The 18385-nt window shown below is 48.2% G+C and overlaps 1 protein-coding gene across 1 annotated transcript in view; it reads right to left on the reverse strand.

The window, feature by feature from the left end:
* Nucleotides 1–18385, reverse strand: part of F13A1 (coagulation factor XIII A chain) — a 135768-nt gene that overhangs the window by 23646 nt on the left and 93737 nt on the right. The window contains exons 10-12 of the mRNA XM_082664017.1: nt 17154–17242; nt 10007–10160; nt 2687–2974 (exon numbers count right to left, since the gene is read on the reverse strand). Coding sequence (XP_082520143.1) covers nt 2687–2974; nt 10007–10160; nt 17154–17242 — 531 coding nt within the window. The remainder of the gene's footprint in view (nt 1–2686; nt 2975–10006; nt 10161–17153; nt 17243–18385) is intronic.

Consider the following 18385-nt stretch of genomic DNA (forward strand, 5'->3'; position numbering starts at 1 on the left):
AGCCCGCTACCTCCCGTAAGCTCATGCTTTTATTGGATCATGGAGAGAAGGGGAAGGGGATTGCGAGATGGGACTCTAGTGCGGTGGGAAAAGGATGGCATATAGTTCCTTGTCCAGGGGAGTGAGGGGCAGCTGGACCCCAGGCAACAGGGCACAAGTACGGGGCGGGCCTACTTAGGGCCCGAGAATGCACGGAGCTGGCTCACCACACCTGCCTGAATAGGATGTGGCCTCTGGCACCTGCTTTGCCTCTAATTACTATGTGTGGCCTTGAACACGTCAACTCGCCTTTCTGGTCTCATTTTCCCAAAGTGTAAACACGTTGGAAGTTAGCATTTATGGGAAGCCTACTTGCGGGAAGCCTTCCGCATATATTATCTCATTTAGTTTCCTCCACAGCCCCCTTCTCTCACGCCACCCATCCAACCTGTCAACCAATCCCGAGGGCTCTACCTTCAGAAAACACCCGGATCTGGTAGCTGTCACCACCTCCCTCACCTTCACCACCATCTCTCACGGGACTATTGCAACAGCGTCCTAACTAGTCTCTAAGCTTCAATTCCACATCGCCTATAGTCTGTTCTCAGCACAGCAGCCGAGTGATCTTTCAGAACCCAAGTTAGACCAGGGCACACTTCTGCTCAACACCGTCTATGGCTCTGCAGCTCACTCGGAATCACAGCCAAACTCTTTACAAGGGCCTCCAGGCCTCCACCTGGTCTATATCCACTAGCCTCCCCTGGATGCCTTTGCTCCTGACCCTGGTCTCCTTGCTGCTCACTGAACACATCACATGAGCTCTGGCCTCAGGACCTTTGCACTTACCTTTTTTTTCTCCTGGCTGGAAAGCTCACTCCTTCCCTTCTGTCAGATTTCTGTTAAATGTCACCCTATCAGAGGGGCTTTCCTTGACCACACCCCCCACCCGCGGCACTCCGTCTTCCTTGTCTTGCTTTGTGTTTTCCTATTCTACGCAGAACCATATATATTCGCTTGTTTGATTGTTTATTGTGGAGTCCCCATCTTCCCCCCAGGAGACCATCAAGAAGCAACTCATTGCTGTGTCACCAGCACAAAATAATACCTGGACTTGTAGGCATTAAATAAAGCTGTGTGTGTGTAGCAGGGGTGAACCAACAACCCAGTGATGTGGGTAGTATTGTTCCCACGTGCAGATGAGCTCAGATTACTTAAGTAACTTGCCTAGGGACACACAGCTAGTAGGTGACACAGTCACAGCTAAAATCCAGATTTGTCTAATTCCAAGGTTCAGGTCCTCTAAATCCACTGAGTCTGTCTGTCCTAAGCAGCTGTGATGACTGTTTTTTCTCCTGAGTCCTTTATACTGACTACGTGTTTCTGTAAGAATTACCTTTCTTCCAAGTGCTAGACCTTCCGGTTTCCAAAACCAATACCATGGTGATTTCTTAGTTGTTGGCTAGTCTACTGAATCGAGGGGGATTTGCTTCCTTCAAGATTGAGTAGGTTTCTTGAAATTAGGATTTTTTAGGACTAGTTTCTCATTTTTCTGGGAATATCCTTCTGACGCCTCCCAAAGGTACTTCCTGAGACTCGGGACAGACACCGAATCCAGGAAGCTTGAAAACAAGTGAGACGTGTGGTGTGGCCACCCCAGGCGGGATCATAGTCTTGCCTGCCTCTGTGTTTAAAAAATTATTATTCATATACTTTTTTTCCATTTCTTTTCCTGACTCACCTGTCAGGTCAATGGATCTGGTGCCCTGCCATGTTGAGCCTTTCAACATGTTCTGTTTTCTAACTCCGTGTGCTCTGCCTGGAGACCAGGTTCTTCTGGTTGGCTCATTTGGCCAATTGAGTGACCAGCTGTTGTGCACACTAAACACTGGTACCCAAGGGAATGAGACAGGTCGAAATTGCAGTCCCCAGCACAAGCTGTGGCTTTGTCAATCCCAGTCCTACTTAAGCTAGTCTGGAGTTTTCATAGTGAAGAAGACGCTTTGGAAGGCCATGTATGCAAGGGAGGTGAGGGATCGAGGTGCGGGAGAGGCCCCCGGGAGATGGCCGGGAGAGCAGAGCCTCCAGAGCTTCCTGGACAACACATCCCGAGGCTCGAGTTTCCTCTCCCAAGGATGGGCTCTCCCGACCCTGTACCTCAGACAGCCCACCCTGCGGAGCTTAGATCTCCCTGCCCCCTACATGGTAAAGCCAAACACACCATTCCTGCTGGGCGGCCCCCCAAAGCTGTCCCTAAGTTGGGAGAGAGGTACCGCCAGCGGGCCTGCTTTCTGAGACACAAGCTTCACCAACTCTCCTGTTCACACCAGTCCCCCTGGGATCTTGTTAGAATGCATGGGTCTGGGGTGGGGCCTGAGAGTCTGCATTTCTGACCAGCGCCCAGTAGGTGCTGATGCTTCAGATCCTTGGCCCACCCTGTAAGTAGCAAGAGGTTCAGTGACATTTAATGTTCACGACTCATGGGGCTCTAAGCTTTGAAAATTTCAGTGCTCACTTCTGTGCACAAGTCACGGAGATGAAAGTGGGGGCCTTTCTAGGAAGAGTGGGTCCCGCCCTGTGGTTCATATGCTCCTGAGCTCTGGGCCAGGGCTTTAACTTCAACAGGAAGCTATTAGGGAACATCAGCAGAGAGCCAGACAAGGAAGCAGGTGACACATCCAGGAGAGAACAGCCCCCCTCGTTAACTTACAGGATAAGGGCTCCAGTGTCACATCAAATGTCTTGTTCTTGAATTCTGCCTTGGCGACCCCGGTGTAGAAGGTGATATTGCCTGAGAGATAGGCTGTGACGGTGTAGTGGGCGGGGCCATTGTTACGGAAGGTGATGGTGACCTTGAAGTCTCTTCCCAGCACGACGTTCTCCACTTCAAAATTCATGTGGACATCAGACCTCGATTTGACGACGCCCTCTGTGTTGAGGGGCTTTTTAGCCCCATACATCAGGGCAGTTTCTAGGGCCAACCTCTCTTCTTCTTGACCTAGGAAAGGTGCAGAGATAAGGCCAACGTAAGCCACCCGAGAGAAAGTCACCTTAATGAACAGTGTGCTGTGGGCACCACTTGCAGGGCCTGCCGGGCTGCCTCTGTGAGCCACAGGCTTCCCTCTGGGGCAGGTGTCATCATCATCCCATGTTATACATTCTGCAAAATCAAGTTCCCAGAGAGTTAGGACCTGCCCAGCTGCCGGGTTCGGCCTATCTGAACAGGGGTTACTACAGAGCATACTCCAAGGGTTGTTTTTCCAGGGTCACTGTTTCAGGGCTCAGCAGATAGAACCGACAAAACCTAACTCTTCTCAAACTGTGGGATTACTTGGCTTCGCTCCCAATGTCCTAGCCACGTAGCCGGAAGAGCTGCATCTTGCCTTGCACCTTCTACAATGTGAGTTTTCTCCCATTCATGGGTCTGCCCGGCAAGACCTGTCTTCCTCATGTCTCTTTCCACTCGGACCTGTCCCACTTGGCTTGGGAAAGCTAGTCATGCAGATGGCTAGCAAAAGAAGAATCACTTTGAAATAAAAATGCTGGTTTTTATATTTCCATTAACTTTTAAGATGTTGCCTCTCACTTAACTAATAGCAAACTGCAACAAAAATGAAGAGGTTAGTTAATAGTGCTAACAAGCATCACTGAGAGCTAACTATGTGATGGGTGTCATGGGAAGCGTATATTGCGCTCTGTCTCATCTAGTCCTCAGAAGGACTCTGCAAGGCAGGGACCATTACTACCATCGGTTTCCTTGTGTGTAACGTAAGGACGCATACGTGGCAGGGTTGGGAAGTGGTTTACAGGTAGGACATGCATAAGGATTGGCAACTACTGGGACTTTGCAAAGACAGAGAAAATGCCAGCACGTGTTGCGAACAAATGAATGTGTATTTCTGCGTGTGCATGAACAATTTCTCTGATTGTCAAGACTGCGAGAATGTGCCAGAAACAACTGGTCCAGGACAAGCATTGGCTAGAGCACATGTTTCACAGTCGACAAGAGGGAGATAATACTAAAGGGAAGGAGTGGCTGTGACAGGGAAAGCATAGTGAAATATTTTAGCGGAGAGCATCTGGCAAATAGGTCCCCAAGGAAGAGAGCATTAATGATCATGGCTTTGGACGGGCACCAAACATGCATTTAGGCGAAATGTGGGAGGTGAACGCCAGCAGTGGGAACATGGTCATGGTCAGAGAGGAGCCTCGTGGGGAGAGGATGAGCTGGCCGAGTGGAGGAGGGGCGGTGGAAGCTTCTGGGCTCTAGGAGGGACTTCACAGCGGGTCGTAGGTGGAGGAACCTCTAGCTTCCTTCTGGGGACCAGCCTGTCCCTCTGAGCAGGAGCTGTCAGCGAGGCAGGCGAGGGTTTCCAGGAAGCACAGGCCCAGGTAAGAGGCAGAATTCCCAGCTCGCCGGAATCCCTGCTCTCTGCAGTTGTGGTCTGAGCTCTGATGTCTCACATAACGCAGGGCCATGAATTTGGGGCCGAGAGAATGATCTAAAGCCAGATCGCATTTTCTGAGGCTCCTCTGTGGCTCCAGGACTAAGGTCAAAACCACCCTTCCATTAACTGGGTGTCATGAGAGTCCCCTTTATGTCTGATGAAGCCTCTTCTCATTGCTCAGGTCTTAGCTCAAATGTCACCTTCTCAGAGTGTCCCCCCCACTTCCGTTACTCTGGTCCTCTCGTCTCTCACTAACACTTTACCTGGTTTTCTTTCCTTTTCCCAGTACTCATCGCTGTGGGACATTACTTCCCCCAGGAGAAAGTAAGCTCTGTGTCCCCAGGACCTGGGACCCAGCCTGGCACAGAGGCTCTGGAGGGCTGGGGTTTGGAGAAGCACTTTGCCTTCATGTAGGGACGCAACTTTCATCTTTATAATAGATATGAAAGAGTCCGGTTTAGGACATCTGCTGTTCGGTTAAGCTCACCTGTGCAAGTACCACCTGAGCTACCATTCCTTCGATCACCTCATGCTAGTTGTGCCCCTGTGATGTCCAGGCACCGTGCCAGGCTCAGATGAGAAGCGCAGCCCTTCCCACCCGGGTCTAAGGGCACTAGTGCAGAGGGATCACCACACGCGTATCCGTCACAGATGCTGTGTCAAGCGTTTGTGTGTGGTGCAGGGAACACGGGGCAGAGATTGGACACCACCCGGCGGCAGGGGAGGCTTCTCAGAGGGTTTTTCCTTCCAGAGCGAGAGCAAAGGCATGGAGGCAGGTGGGAGCCTGGCTTGGTGGAGGAACTGTCACAGCTCACCTAGGTGCTGATTTTAATGCCTGTGGGTACGGCGAGGAAGAGCTGCGAGGGGCCCAAAAGGCAACTAGCAGAGGCTTGGCGAGCTCTGGCTGGAATACCCTGCAGGCAACGGAAGCCAGTGAGGGCTTTTAAGCAATGCGGCAACAGGTTGAGATTGATGTCATTAAATATGTCACTTTGGAGGCAATGACTTAAACAGAGGGAAAGAGGGTGAGGAGGGGAAGGTGGCATTGGGAAGCTATAGCAGTTATCCAGGAGAAAAATCATCAGAGTCCAAGCCAATAGTAGGAGCATCGTAGTAATAATAGAGTTACCAGCAAGAGTGGAAACTAACTTTTGTTGGCCATTTACTACCTATCAGGGACTATGTTAAGGGGCTTCCACACCCAGCGCCATTTGATTCTCGGGGAGGGGCCGTGGAGATGGAGGGGAGGAGATAACTTTGAACTATTCCGAAGGGGACTTTTAGAGGATTTGCTGCTTGACTTATTCTCAACGTGCTAAGTTTGGGTGGATCATGGTTTTCTTTCCTGGGGCAGGGAGCACGGGAGAAATAGATCTGGGGTGGGGAGGGAGTGATAGAAGGTGGCATTTGGGAAGGTTCAGTTTTGGGTTCCTATGGGACATTTAGGTGAATGTGGGGCTTAAAAGTGAAGTCTAGGCTGGAGACAGACTTGGGAGAATCAGTATGTGTGTGCATGTTAACACCAGCTACTGGGTAGGAACAAAGCCTAGAAGGAAGAAACATTCTGAGGGGCGGCAAAGAAAGGGGAGCTCTGAGTTGCAGAAGAAGATGGAAAAACGAGTCAGGTAGGTTGGGATGGAACCAGGAGAAAGCTGTATCATAGGAACAAAGAGAAGAGAGAACGTCAAAGCAACCTAAGCGTCCAATCAACAGATGAATGGAAAAGGAAGGTGTGGTATGTACACACAATGGAATATTACGCAGCCATAAAAAAGAATGAACATGTTGCCATTTGCAGCACCATGGATGGATTTGGAGGACATTACGCTAAGGCAAATATGTCAGACAGAGAAAGACAAATACTGTCTGATATCACTCATATGTGGAATCTAAAAAACTAGTGAATAGAACAAAAAAGAAGTAGACTCACTGATACAGAGAGCAAACTAGTGCCTACCATTGGGAAGGTGTACAAACTATTAGGTATAAAATAAACTACAAGGATATATTGTACAACATGGGGAATATAGCCAATATTTTATAGTAACTGTCAATGGAGTATAACCTTGAAAAATTACGAATCACTATATTGTACACCTGTAACTTATACAATATTGTACAGCAGCTCTACTTGAATAAAAAATAAATTTAAAAAAATTAAAAAACAATTTTAATTTTAAAAAAAAGAGAGAATTTCAAGAATTGTGAGTGAGCAAATAGCATCAAAAAATGCAGGAGGTTTTAGGTAAGCTGAAATCTGCAAAATGTTTATTCTACATGGCGATCAGATGTCTTGGCAACCTTGAGGAGAAGGGCTTCAAGGGTGAGCAGGTGGCAGACCTCAGGGCACAGTGGATGAGACATAAAAGGAAAAGGAAAAGGAAAAGGATGTTGGGTGCGGGCAGCCGCGCAGGCAAAGAGAAGAAAGGATGGACCATGTTTGCAGGGGACTTTATTGTTGAAAAAGAGTTTTGTAAATTTTCTTAACACAGGTGACATGGTCATGGGAAGGAGCTAATAGAGAAGGAGAGATGAAAATACAAGTGACAGAAGGTATAACTGTTGGAGCGAAGAGGAAACGGGACCCGGACACCATCACAGAAGAAGACTTTGCCGCAGGAGAAGTTCTAAGAATTCTAGTTTTCCAAATTTTATAGTTTCTTCATCTTATATTTTAAAGAAGGGTATAAACTTGACATTAAGCTTTAGCTCATCGAAGTGAAAAATGATCTTTCCACAGTCTAGTTAATTAAAATAGTAAGTGCCTAAATCTGGTCATATTTTTTTCTCTGTTTTCACTCCCACCACAGGTTAGTGGCCACACTCAGCATTTGTAGAGAAATTATATAAGAGATTCAATAATGAGGACCAGGGTGGCAAATGCACGGGCCCAGATGCTGGCAGTCTCTCCTAGATGCCCCTGGGGTACATGGGTAACCACTCACCCTTTCCCACCGCACACACAGGAGCGGCGTCAGCTCCCTTCTTAAACGGCACTCACTCCATCATTCCCAATGTTAGAATATGAAACCCACATGCCATCCTTGATTAAGAAGCTAACGGTCCACCTGGAATCAGACGCCAGCCCAGGAGCAGGATGGATGCCTCTTAAACTATCTATGCGGACTTTAGGGGCTCTTCTGCTTGGACAAGCCCCCCACACTTTCCACTCCTCTGAGCCTTGCCTTCTTGCCAGACCTTGCAGGTCTGGACCTCAGCTGTCTTCCCCGTTCAGAGCTGGCACATTTTACTTGTTTTAATCTGGGATTCTCCCTTGGCCAAGCTCCTGACTCCTCTTTCATGGACCGACGTCTGACCCTGATTTGGTCTTCACCACCACCTCTGTGGCTGACCACGCAGGACATCTTGCTGAGCAGTTTAAACAAGATAGCTGGTCACTTGGACGGCTTCCTAGAGGACGGCTCAGCTCTTGTTCTAGACACTGTCTGCTCAGGACTCCTCCACACTGGGAGAGTTTATCCACAATCCCTGTCCTGCTGCCTTTTCCTGGAGAACTCGTTCCCCGGGGAAAGAGTCATCCCCGTGTTTCCCTGTGTGTCCTTCAGACTCAGGGAGCCCGCAGCTAAGGTCCTCCAGGATCCCTGAGCATCTGTCCAACCACCCCTGTCCTAGGCATCCAACACACAGCTTCCCGCCCGTCTCTCTAGCTATTATAGATGGGAAAGCAGGGCTGTGTGTGTCTCCATCCCGCCGACAGTGTTTGGAGTCTGGAGGGTGGTTAACAGCAAGTAGTTGAAAGGATGAATGAATAAATACGTGGATGTTACAGCCGGTTCCTTTCATTCCTATATGGAATCCTTTTTCCTTTCCAAATCTTTTTGCCTGTCACTCTATCACAAGAGGGCATGGGTCATTTGTTTTGTTTTATTGTGCTTTTAAAAAAATAATAAATTTAGTTATTTATTTATTTTATTTTTGTCTGCGTTGGGTCCTCGCTGCGGTGTGCAGGTTTCTCATTGTGGTGGCTTCTCCCATTGCGAAGCACGGGCTCTAGGCGTGTGGGCTTCAGTAGTTGTGGCACACAGGCTCTAGAGCACAGGCTCAGTAGCTGTGGCGCACGGGCCCAGTTGCTCCACGGCATGTGGGATCCTCCCGGACCAGGGCTCGAACCCGTGTCCCCTGCATTGGCAGGCGGATTCTTAACCACTGCACCACCAGGGAAGCCCTCGCTTATGTTTCTAAAAACTCTCTTTTTAGAAAAAAGCCCAAAAGAAAAAAGAATCTTTTGTATCGAGGTTGTGTGGTGGATGAAAACCAACAGAAGAGAAGAGCTATCTATTTCAGGAATACAGCAAAAATTCACGGGTTCAGATGGCACAAATCCTGAATTTCTCAATTCAGCAAACATTCTCTTTATAGTGCAAATTGCTTTTGTAAATAAGAGCAGGGAGACAGAGGATCTAAAATATTTAAAACAAATTCTGCACTCAGCATTTCAGGAACACTGATGAATATTTAGGTATATGCAAATGACCCTTCATTTTTATCCATTTACTAAAATGGCCTTTGCCATTCCTAAGAAGCTCTGTTGGTGAATCACTTGTAACATATATTCCACGTCCCCGTGAAGACACCCAAGGTCCTCCACCTCCTGTCCGCCACTGACCTTGGGGAGACTTGACTCCAGCCTCTGGGCACTTAATGAGCTTAAGGCTTTAGTAATGTCTGCAGGACCCTAAACACACCGGCTGATTCACACCCCATGGCCTTGTCATATTCTCATCTCCTGGAAACCCTGGTCCAGCTTCCTTAACTGTGGTCTGGGACTTCTCTTATCGGGCTTTGTTTTCCTGAATCTCCTGGTTGGACTGACTGCCCCCTTCTTTGTTTTCAAAGCCCTCAGCAGAATGAACCTATCGCTTGCCCAGAAACTGGGTTCTACTCACCGTGGGGCTCCCAGCACCAAACACAACTCCAGGCATAGAGCAGGCACTCAGTACGATGGAGACGGGACTGAACTCAACAGCTCCATTTCAAACATTCCACACACGAAGAGTTAACAAAAACCACCTTAACATTATTTTATGATTGAAACGGGCCTCCGTTCTAATTGGCCTGAATTAGTGAGACTGCAGTGTCCTATTAATGTTGTATCATCTACCTCAGGGGGTTTCCACGATATGTCAAGGGAGCAATGCATGTGAAAATCGTTTTCAAGGTACTAAATAAATGTGAACAGGTATTTAAATTTCATTATTGAACTAAAAGTACATTAGTTATGTAATGTTTTCTAATAGGATTATTTGCAATTAAGATGCTTTCATATTTTTATGAACAAGAACACATTCTATATTCTGTTAAAATAGACGTGACTTTAAAGCATTTATTTCAAAAGCCACGTGAAGCAGAATTCTGCTCAAAGCAAACAAACAAGTAAAACTACAATGACACGAGAAATTGTAGGTGTGATGTGTATTCACTCCAGTTCTCTCCTAACTTCCAAATGCTGCAAATGGCCATGCCTTCTCCGGAACACGTCTTCATGGTGACAGTGACTGTTAACTACGAAAGTGCCGAGCAGACTTGGGCAGAGCAATCTTCATTCGATTGCAGTAACTTACCTTCTTGGAATTTGTAGGTGTCAGTAATGTCCTTTATGCCATCTCCTCCAACTTGCTTGGTCACGATTAATTTCCCAATATGGGTGGTATCAAGGGTTTCAACCACATGAGTGCCATCTTTCTTAGCTGTAATGTAAACAAGATCACTGTTGACCTAAAAACAGGAGAGGAGACCATTAGCCAGCATCCAATGTTCCTGTCACCAAAATCTCTAACTCTCAAGAGTGTAGCCATGTAGGGTCCCTGGAGACGGCATTATTCATTGTGCTAAGTCATTTAAGTGCCAACCATTTCTTTCTTTCCTTTCTCTTGCTGGCAAATCCTACCTCCTAAGGCAAAGCAGAAAGTACCCTGTTACTCTCCTCAGACTTCTTTAAGCTGACAGTGATGGCGTGACCTACTTCCAGGAAAAAGAGAAAGTCTGCTGGGTGGCTCCTGGGAGATTTTTCTCCAGGTAGATGCATAGGTCCAAATCAATCAAGATGTATACATTAAATGTATGCATTTTAAATATCAATTTTACCCCATTAAAGCTTAAAATAATTAAAGCAAGTAAATGGAGAGAAGAAAGGCTGTGATAGGCAGAGGGACTGGCCGCTTCAAAGGTTCTGAGGAAGGTATTTGAGAGACGCAGTGGATTAGCTGCAGGGAACACGGGCTCTGATCTTGGGTGTGTACTTTTAGAAAGTTACCTTGTCCTCTCTGAACCTCCGTTCCTGCTTCTATAAAATGAAAATAATTACACTTGTTCTGCCAGTTTCATAGGAACACCTTGGGACTGAGCGAGATAGAATCTATGTGAGCATGATTCTTACAGAGGTTTGTAAACATCAAAATTGAGTAAAAATGTAATGATCATTACTAGGTAATGGGAGAACTTGATGATAGATCCCTAGCTTTTAAAGATGAGGTTTAAGAGAGCAACTTTTCTCTGCTTTCTCACAAAATGTTCTGAATTTACGTGAAGTCTGATCTCTGTTAAGGAGAAAGGAAGTAGTCAATATTTATTGACCCATAATGTTTCAGGGACATTTTAAAATGATTTAATTTAAACCCCACAGCGACAATCCTGTGAGGTAGGTACTATTATCCCTCTTTTATAGGCGAGGCACCAAGAGTCAGAGAGTCAGCAGAGTGTTTGTGGTCACATGGCTGGGAGGTGGTGGAGAAGAAGTACAAACGTGGGCAGGGGCATGCCCATTGCACATGCCCTGACCTTCACCCTGGGTGGTCATAGCACATGCCCTGACCTTCACCTTGAGTGGTCATAGCACATGCTCTGACCCTCACCCTGGGTGGCCATAGCACACGCCCTGACCCTCACCCGGGGTGGCCATAGCACATGCCCTGACCCTCACCGCGGGTGGTCATAGCACATGCCCTGGCCCTCACCCGGGGTGGTCATAGCACATGCCCTGGCCCTCACCAGGGGTGGCCATAGCACATGCCCTGGCCCTCACCCGCGGTGGCCATAGCACATGCCCTGACCCTCACCCGGGGTGGCCCGTGTGTGTGCCCGGGAGCTCCGCAGCTCACTGCCTCTCAAGAGTCACCCCACAGGGCCATGGCACCACGTGGTAGGGAGGCGCTTCCAGGCCCAGGGTCTGGGTGGTTCGATGCTGCCTCAGGTTACTGAGGGGTGATGGTGTTGGCCCTGTTCCTCAGCAGAGTATCCAGGGCTCGGTGGCGAAAGGCACGTGCTGTGAAAGGCTGCAATGCGAAACCAGGAATCAGGACAAGAGAGGACAGAGCAGACACCTCAAGGATATTTCTCATTTTGGAGAAAAAAGTTCAAGGAAACTTTAAATGAGCTTCCAGAGAATTTCAGCCGTCCCTCTGGCGGAGACCATGCAGGCATGGACTGCTCCCTCCTCACTTGCGAACTATAGCCACAATGATGATAAATGTCCTCTTAATAAACAACTCTTAAAGCAGCTTTCAGTTTTCCAGGGAGACAAGGCTAAATATGAAAGTGGATGAATCCTCGTCTCCCCTTGAGCATAGCTTAGGAAATTTATGTAGGCTAAAATCTCAGGTCAGCCCACTACACTGTCCCTTGTGAGGAAAGGAAAGGAGAAACACACACATAAAATGGCTTTTGCATATGTGTGTTGGGCGTGAGGGTTTAGGGAAAAGATCCTTTCCAAGTGATATCCGCAAGCTTTCTTTTCGGTTGCAGCCGCTAGTGTGGCGGTTCTCCGTCCTGACTGCACATTAGACTCACCGAGGGGCTTAGAATGTATGCCAGACCAGCTGGATCTCTACGGTAGAACCGTCATAAGGGGAAGAAATATTGGACCTAGGCTCCGTGACTTTGGGCAAGTTACTGAATATCTCTGAGCCTGGGTTTGATTATACCTCCCTTGCAAGGCTGGCAAGTAGATAAGCAACACCTGTGAAAGTCCTGTGTTTAATTTCTTTTGAGTGGAAAGGAGTCTTCGGGACCATCTGGTCTTACCCATACGTTTGAAAGGGCTCTGGTCACGCAGAACCTGGGCAACCCAACGTGAAATACGGCTATTCTCAGCCCCACCACCCCTTGCTTCTTGGCGAGACACAGGCACTTCCACAGTGGGGTGGACAGTAGGAGGAGAGCTTTCCTACCAGGAGGAACAGGATGTGTAAAGACTCTGATACGAGAGCGTGTTTGGATGTTTCAGGGCCCCTGGGGCTCAGCAAAGGTGGGCTGGGCCCTCAGGCTAGAGAGCGGCCTCTCTGCAAACTTCTGCTTGTTGCCCAAGGAATGTGAACGTGTGTCCACTGCCGGCAGAAGCTACACTTCTCACCTCTCAGGATGGAAGCTCTGGTTTTCAGGACCCAGGACAGTGTCTGCTCTCTTCATCTGTTCCCAAGGGGAAGTAACTGCCCTGCAGGCTGTGCTGAGAAGGGGGTGCTCCTTCCAGGGCTTCTGAAGGAACGCAGTGGGTGCCCACCTGGTCCTGGAGCCCTCCTGGCACAACTGCCAGACGTCGAGCCCTTGCTTGCCACTCCTTCACCCTGCGGACGCTGGCTACGCGGCCACACTCCCGTGTGCGCCCCCTGCTGCTGCGTACGTGGGCCTCATCTCCCACCAGGACTGCCGGCACTTGAGGGTGCCACGTGACCCCTGTCTCTCTGGGATACTGCTCTCAGCAGTGTACCATGCACACGCTTTCGCTTGCTCTATTCATTCATGTATTTACTGGTGGCTGCCGTGTACCAGACCCTGCTTTCAGCGATGAGAAGCCAACAGAGCCCACCTGCGTGGAACTTACATTCTAGCAGGGAGAGAAATAATAACACTGAGTCAGAGTAGAAGGACAGAAACAACAGGGCAGGTGGTGACGTTTCAGGTGCGAGGTGGTGTGAGTGAAGGTCTCTTCGAGGAGGTGAGCTGAACAGAGATCTGGACGCAGGGAGGGAACAGGACATGCGTAGTGGGGGAGGAGCTGTCATAGCCAAAGGAACAGTATGTGTAAAGACTCTGACAAAATAGCAAGGTCATTGTGGCTGGAAGGAAATGAGCAAAGGGATGGGGGTGGAGGGGAAGCCAGGGTCCATATCGCACAGAACCTTGTAATGATTTATGCCTCAGTGTATCGTAAAAGTGATGGGAATCCGTTAGAAGGTTTGGGGCAGGGGAGTGACACGTTTCTATTTACATTATGAAGGATACTTCTGGCTGGTTTGTGGAGAAGAAACAGGAAAGGGGCAAGCGAGGAGGAAGCAGATGATTTAGGGGCAGACGTCCCAGATCTCAGTGCTGTTCAGAGCTCAGAGGGTAATGATAGAGATCACTGGCGTGGTTGGATCTGTGATCTTATTGGAAGGTATTATATCTCCGTTAAGATGCCTGAGGAAGGTTAAGAAGAGAAGCCAAGATGATTTCAAGTTTTCATAGGTTATTTGAACAAATGGGTGAACTATTTTAGATCGGACTAGAGGATGCCAAAAAACGGGCTGCATCTCATAAGTGGCAGCAAAATAAACAAGCTTGAATTGAGAACGAAGAATCTGCAGAGAAGCAGTTGCACAGTTAGCGTACAGGGAACTGCTGGCCCGGAGCAAGGGAAGGTGTGGCCTCTGGAGCAATGGGGTGGTGACTGCGGCCCCGAGGAGCCTGTCACTGCTGCCGTGAAAATTAGCTCCGGGCCAGGGAGGGAAAATGGGTGCGTGCATGTGCGTTTGTGTGTGAGTTTGAGTGGGATGGCGTGAGGGGGTCAACAGACACAACTAGAAGAAGCTAAGACAGAAGAGAAGCAGCAGCTCCTGAATGCTTAGTGAACGTGGGAATTGCGTGGGAATTGGGAAAGTCGCCCCGACACTGAGAACCGTTCTGCTCTCTTTAGGAGCCGCAGGTCCCCAGGAGTCAGGGAGGACGGGCCGAACAGCCTCCAGAACCAAGAAACTCACCGCAGGGCTGAGGGCATGAGAAGGGAGGCGGGTAGAGAAGTAAGCTTCAGTCCCTGGAAGAAATCTAGAAATGGGAAGCGTAGATTTCCAAAACGGAGGAGAAGAGGAGAAGGGCAGAGGTAGGATGCTTTTCGTGCATACCTCTCTTATTTGGGGTCGTGCTTTCACTACAAAAGCCCTGAGAAAACCAAAGGAAGTCAATGAACATGATGCTTGATCTGGCCCGGAAATGAGTAAGGAGTGACCAAGAAAGTCAGTCTGCCGAGAGGCAAGAAAAGGCACGTTCCGGCTGACGTGGCTGGGGTCAGGGAGAGGCAAGCTTAGGCAGCAGGGAGGCGAGAAAGGGAGGGAAGATGCTGTCTAGAACCTGAGTCACATAGACTCTCAGTAAGTGAAATCCGACGCGCCCCATGGACTCCTACTTTAGAACCCTTGAGAAAAGGGTCCTCACGCACTTTTCAGCAGTTGGAGCATCTCTTATAAATGGCTCAGCCCTGAAGCTCAGCGCATGCCAAAGCAGCAATCCTACGCGCTGTCAGACCAGTCTGCAGTGGGTGAGAGAGGAGTAATTATAACCCGAGAGTCCCGACGACATTCACAACACCGCGATCTATATTTAATAACAGCTCTTGGGCAATTCGCTCTTGGAGGGAGGCTGTTCCTCTCCCCTTCGCAGCAACAAAGCTTAATGAAAATACAAAAACAAGGCTTGGCGAGTTTTAGAGTGATTTCCCATTAAGAAGTGCTCATAGCATCAGAAATGATCAGACGGCAGCTGGGGAGGACTGGATAAATCTTTAAATCTCAAAATGAAGTCGAGAGGGTGAAATTCCAAATACGGTCTGCCTGTTCTCCCAAGGCTTCTAGAAACTGTGACGGTGGGAACAGTAGAAGAGACACTGTTCCTTTCGTGTAATTCACATTTCCGCTTTTGCTTATTTCCGAAACATCTCCCAGGCCTGCCCCCTCCTGCCCCCTCCTTCCCCGCCTGTCGCCGTTTGTCTGGTTTGGGCGTGGAGTAACATCCCAGCCTTCCCGTGTTCCCCGCACCCCCGAGGCCTTCCCTTCAAGGCCGTACTGCACAGGTTCCCGTCCCTTCCCCGTGGGAAGCCTGTCGTTTACAGGACGAGGTGCCCGTTTCTCAGGACAGAAGGTCCCTTGTCTAGTTCCCTCAGCTGTCGTCATTTGACGCCTCCCAACACATCACTTTTCATGAGCCTGTATAGTTTTTCATTGTCTGCACGTACCATTCGGGGGCTCAAGTTTTCTCCTCTGTGTAAAGTTCTTTCCTTCCTCTGGCTTCTTTCTTACCCTCTTCGCCTGAATAATCACTAATCATCCCTCCAGACATGCTTCAGGCTCTGCTCCCTCCAGGTAGCATCTCTGGCCCTCCTTCCATGGGCTCCTGTAATACTCCACTCATCGTACCGCGGCTATCACGTAGCTGTCCTTGTATCTGTCCCCAGATCACGCTCCCTAGACAGGGGCTTGTGGCCTTTGCTGTCCTGCCTCAGTTCCTAGCTCATATGTCTCAATTAACTTCAACGCGAGTCATTTATCACCCACATTGCTGTCTGACATTTAGTTCCACAGCATTCCTTGCGTTATTGTTATTTAAACGTTGCTGTGTTTACCTACCACCATCTCCATCAAGAATCCAGTTACTTAAGGACATAGGCTTCTGAATTCCCACAGTGTCTGGCACGTAGTGGGAATAGACATGTACTCATTCTAGAATAGTAGCAGAAAGGGGTGTTTACTGGCATGAGCTCAGGTGCCTCCCTGGCTTTAAATCTTAGCACTACTCTTTGTTGGTTAGATGATTGCGGGAAGGTTACTTAACCACTCTTTGCCTCCTGTTTCTCTTCTGTAAAATGGGAAGAATTATAACATCCATTTTAAAGGGTTGCTAAGAGCATCCGATGGTAGGCAAAGTGATTACGTAGCAGTAGGCGTTATTTCATTGCGTTCATTCGTGAAATTATACTCTAGGTCAGTCCTGCCTCTCAGCCTCTCATAAACCTCTGTTCCTCACCCCTACCTTCAGCAGCCTCCTGGCCTTCTCCTTCACCTGATGTCTCTTACATTTAATTTGACTTTCTGAGCTCTCTTTGGAGCACCCTTGAACTGCCCTCTCTGCTTCCGACCTCCATCCAGTTCTTGCAGAATTTCAGACCCTTTCCCAAACCGTCCCTATCCACCCTTTAGTGTGCAGCGTTCTAGACCCTCTTCTCCCCTCCGTATTCTAGCAGCTGTACTCTCTGTCTCCACTGTTGGAGGATGGCCTGGAATGGCAGGAAATGGACTGGAGTTCCCAGACTAAGACCGCAGTTGGGGTGTGTTCAGGTGTTGTTCCGTGTGCACTGTTGGGCTAGTCTCAGGGTGAAGGAGTACACTCTGCCGTTTCAATTCACGGACCGTCTCCACCAACTTTTTGTTGAGTGATTCATTTAGTCACTTAATTTCTTGGGAGCAGTTGATACCTACTTCAGGGGTCCAGAGAACTAAGCTAAGGTTAGTAAAGCAATTGCTTTCCGGCAGAAAAATCTCAAAACATCAAGGAGAGAAAAATGTTTAAGTAAGAACTGCATTTAGCATGCAGGGCCTGGGGGTTGGATGATGTCTACTTAACTTTGTAAGCATGAAGCATACACTGTGTGCCTGGGAAATTTGGAAGTGACAGCCCAGTACCGTATCTTTTGATGTGTTAAGAGGCTGGGAAGGAAAGCAGCTCTTTCCCCAGCTTCCCACTTACCTCTGCAAAAACGAAGGGTGCGTCAAACTGGAAGCAAACATTGCCGTGCTTAATGGCTTGAACAGAGGCCGGGCCGCACCGATACATCCCTGTATCACACAGAGGAGGGGCAGCATGAGTTTGCCATCTTCAGTTCTGTCCAGATACAGAGCTGATCTGGATCATAGCCCTGAGGTGACTCCGTAGAGACAAATGATCCTCTACTTCATCACCGAGGTAGCCCCAGTGCTTTCCATGGCCGGAGCGGGCCGTGGACTCACGTGTGTAACCGAGAGGGAATCGTTGGAAATGACTCTGCAAACCAAAATTTGAAGCCACGAAAAGACTATAGGGCAACACTATTTCTGCATCTACTCTTCCAACTACAAACAGACTCAAGTGTGTTGGTGCCCAGCCGCTGGCTTACACAGGGCTTATCCTTTCATAACTCGTATCTGGAATGTTGGAAACAGTGATCCGTCCTCAGTGTTTGTGTTGTTGTTTTCACTTTTGTTTTTTGTGTTTGGACGTTACGGACACATGTCAAGTTTAACTGGAGAATCTGGACATTAGCCACACACATGGACCAGGTGCACTCAGGAAGTCAGTAGGCCCACGCTGACTTTCACAAAGTCCTTTGAATTTTAACCAGCTATCTCTTGTTAATAAGAGATTAGCTGCCGTTAGTCACCCAGCTATCTCGTCATGATATATAATCCGGAACACCAGAAAGTGTTGAAATTTTTCTCTTAAAATCCAGTATTGTACTGGCGTTCCCTTATGAGTATGTAATGAACGTTTTTGTGTATATATATATATGCACACATCGATATCTTATATCAACACCTGGGGAGAGAAAAGTCGTGTCCTAGACCACTGATTTTTATCATCATGCTAAAGAGAAATGGGGCCTCACGATGTGTGTGATTTTATAAAAATTCGGTGGGAGAGGGGGGTCATAGCTGCCACTACTTAGCACACGTTAGAAGATACGTACCTACATACTCAAGTTTTGAAAGAAATCACACAACCTAAAAAGAAATCAGCGTCTGGAGAAACAACAAGTTAAAGGATGATCTGTAATTATTCGTTGAGTTCTTTATTTTCACCACTGCCATCTATCTTATCACTGTTTATCAGGCAGGGCTGAAGTCTGTTTTATAGCCTAGCAAAAGTGCTTACCCAGATACATTTTCTCTTGTCTTCAAAACTGCTTATCAAAGCAAGAATCGATGAGGTTATATATGTTAAGT

This window comes from Grampus griseus, assembly GCF_964374135.1.
Source record: "Grampus griseus genome assembly, chromosome: 10".
In the NCBI taxonomy this organism is placed as follows: Eukaryota; Metazoa; Chordata; class Mammalia; order Artiodactyla; family Delphinidae; genus Grampus; species Grampus griseus.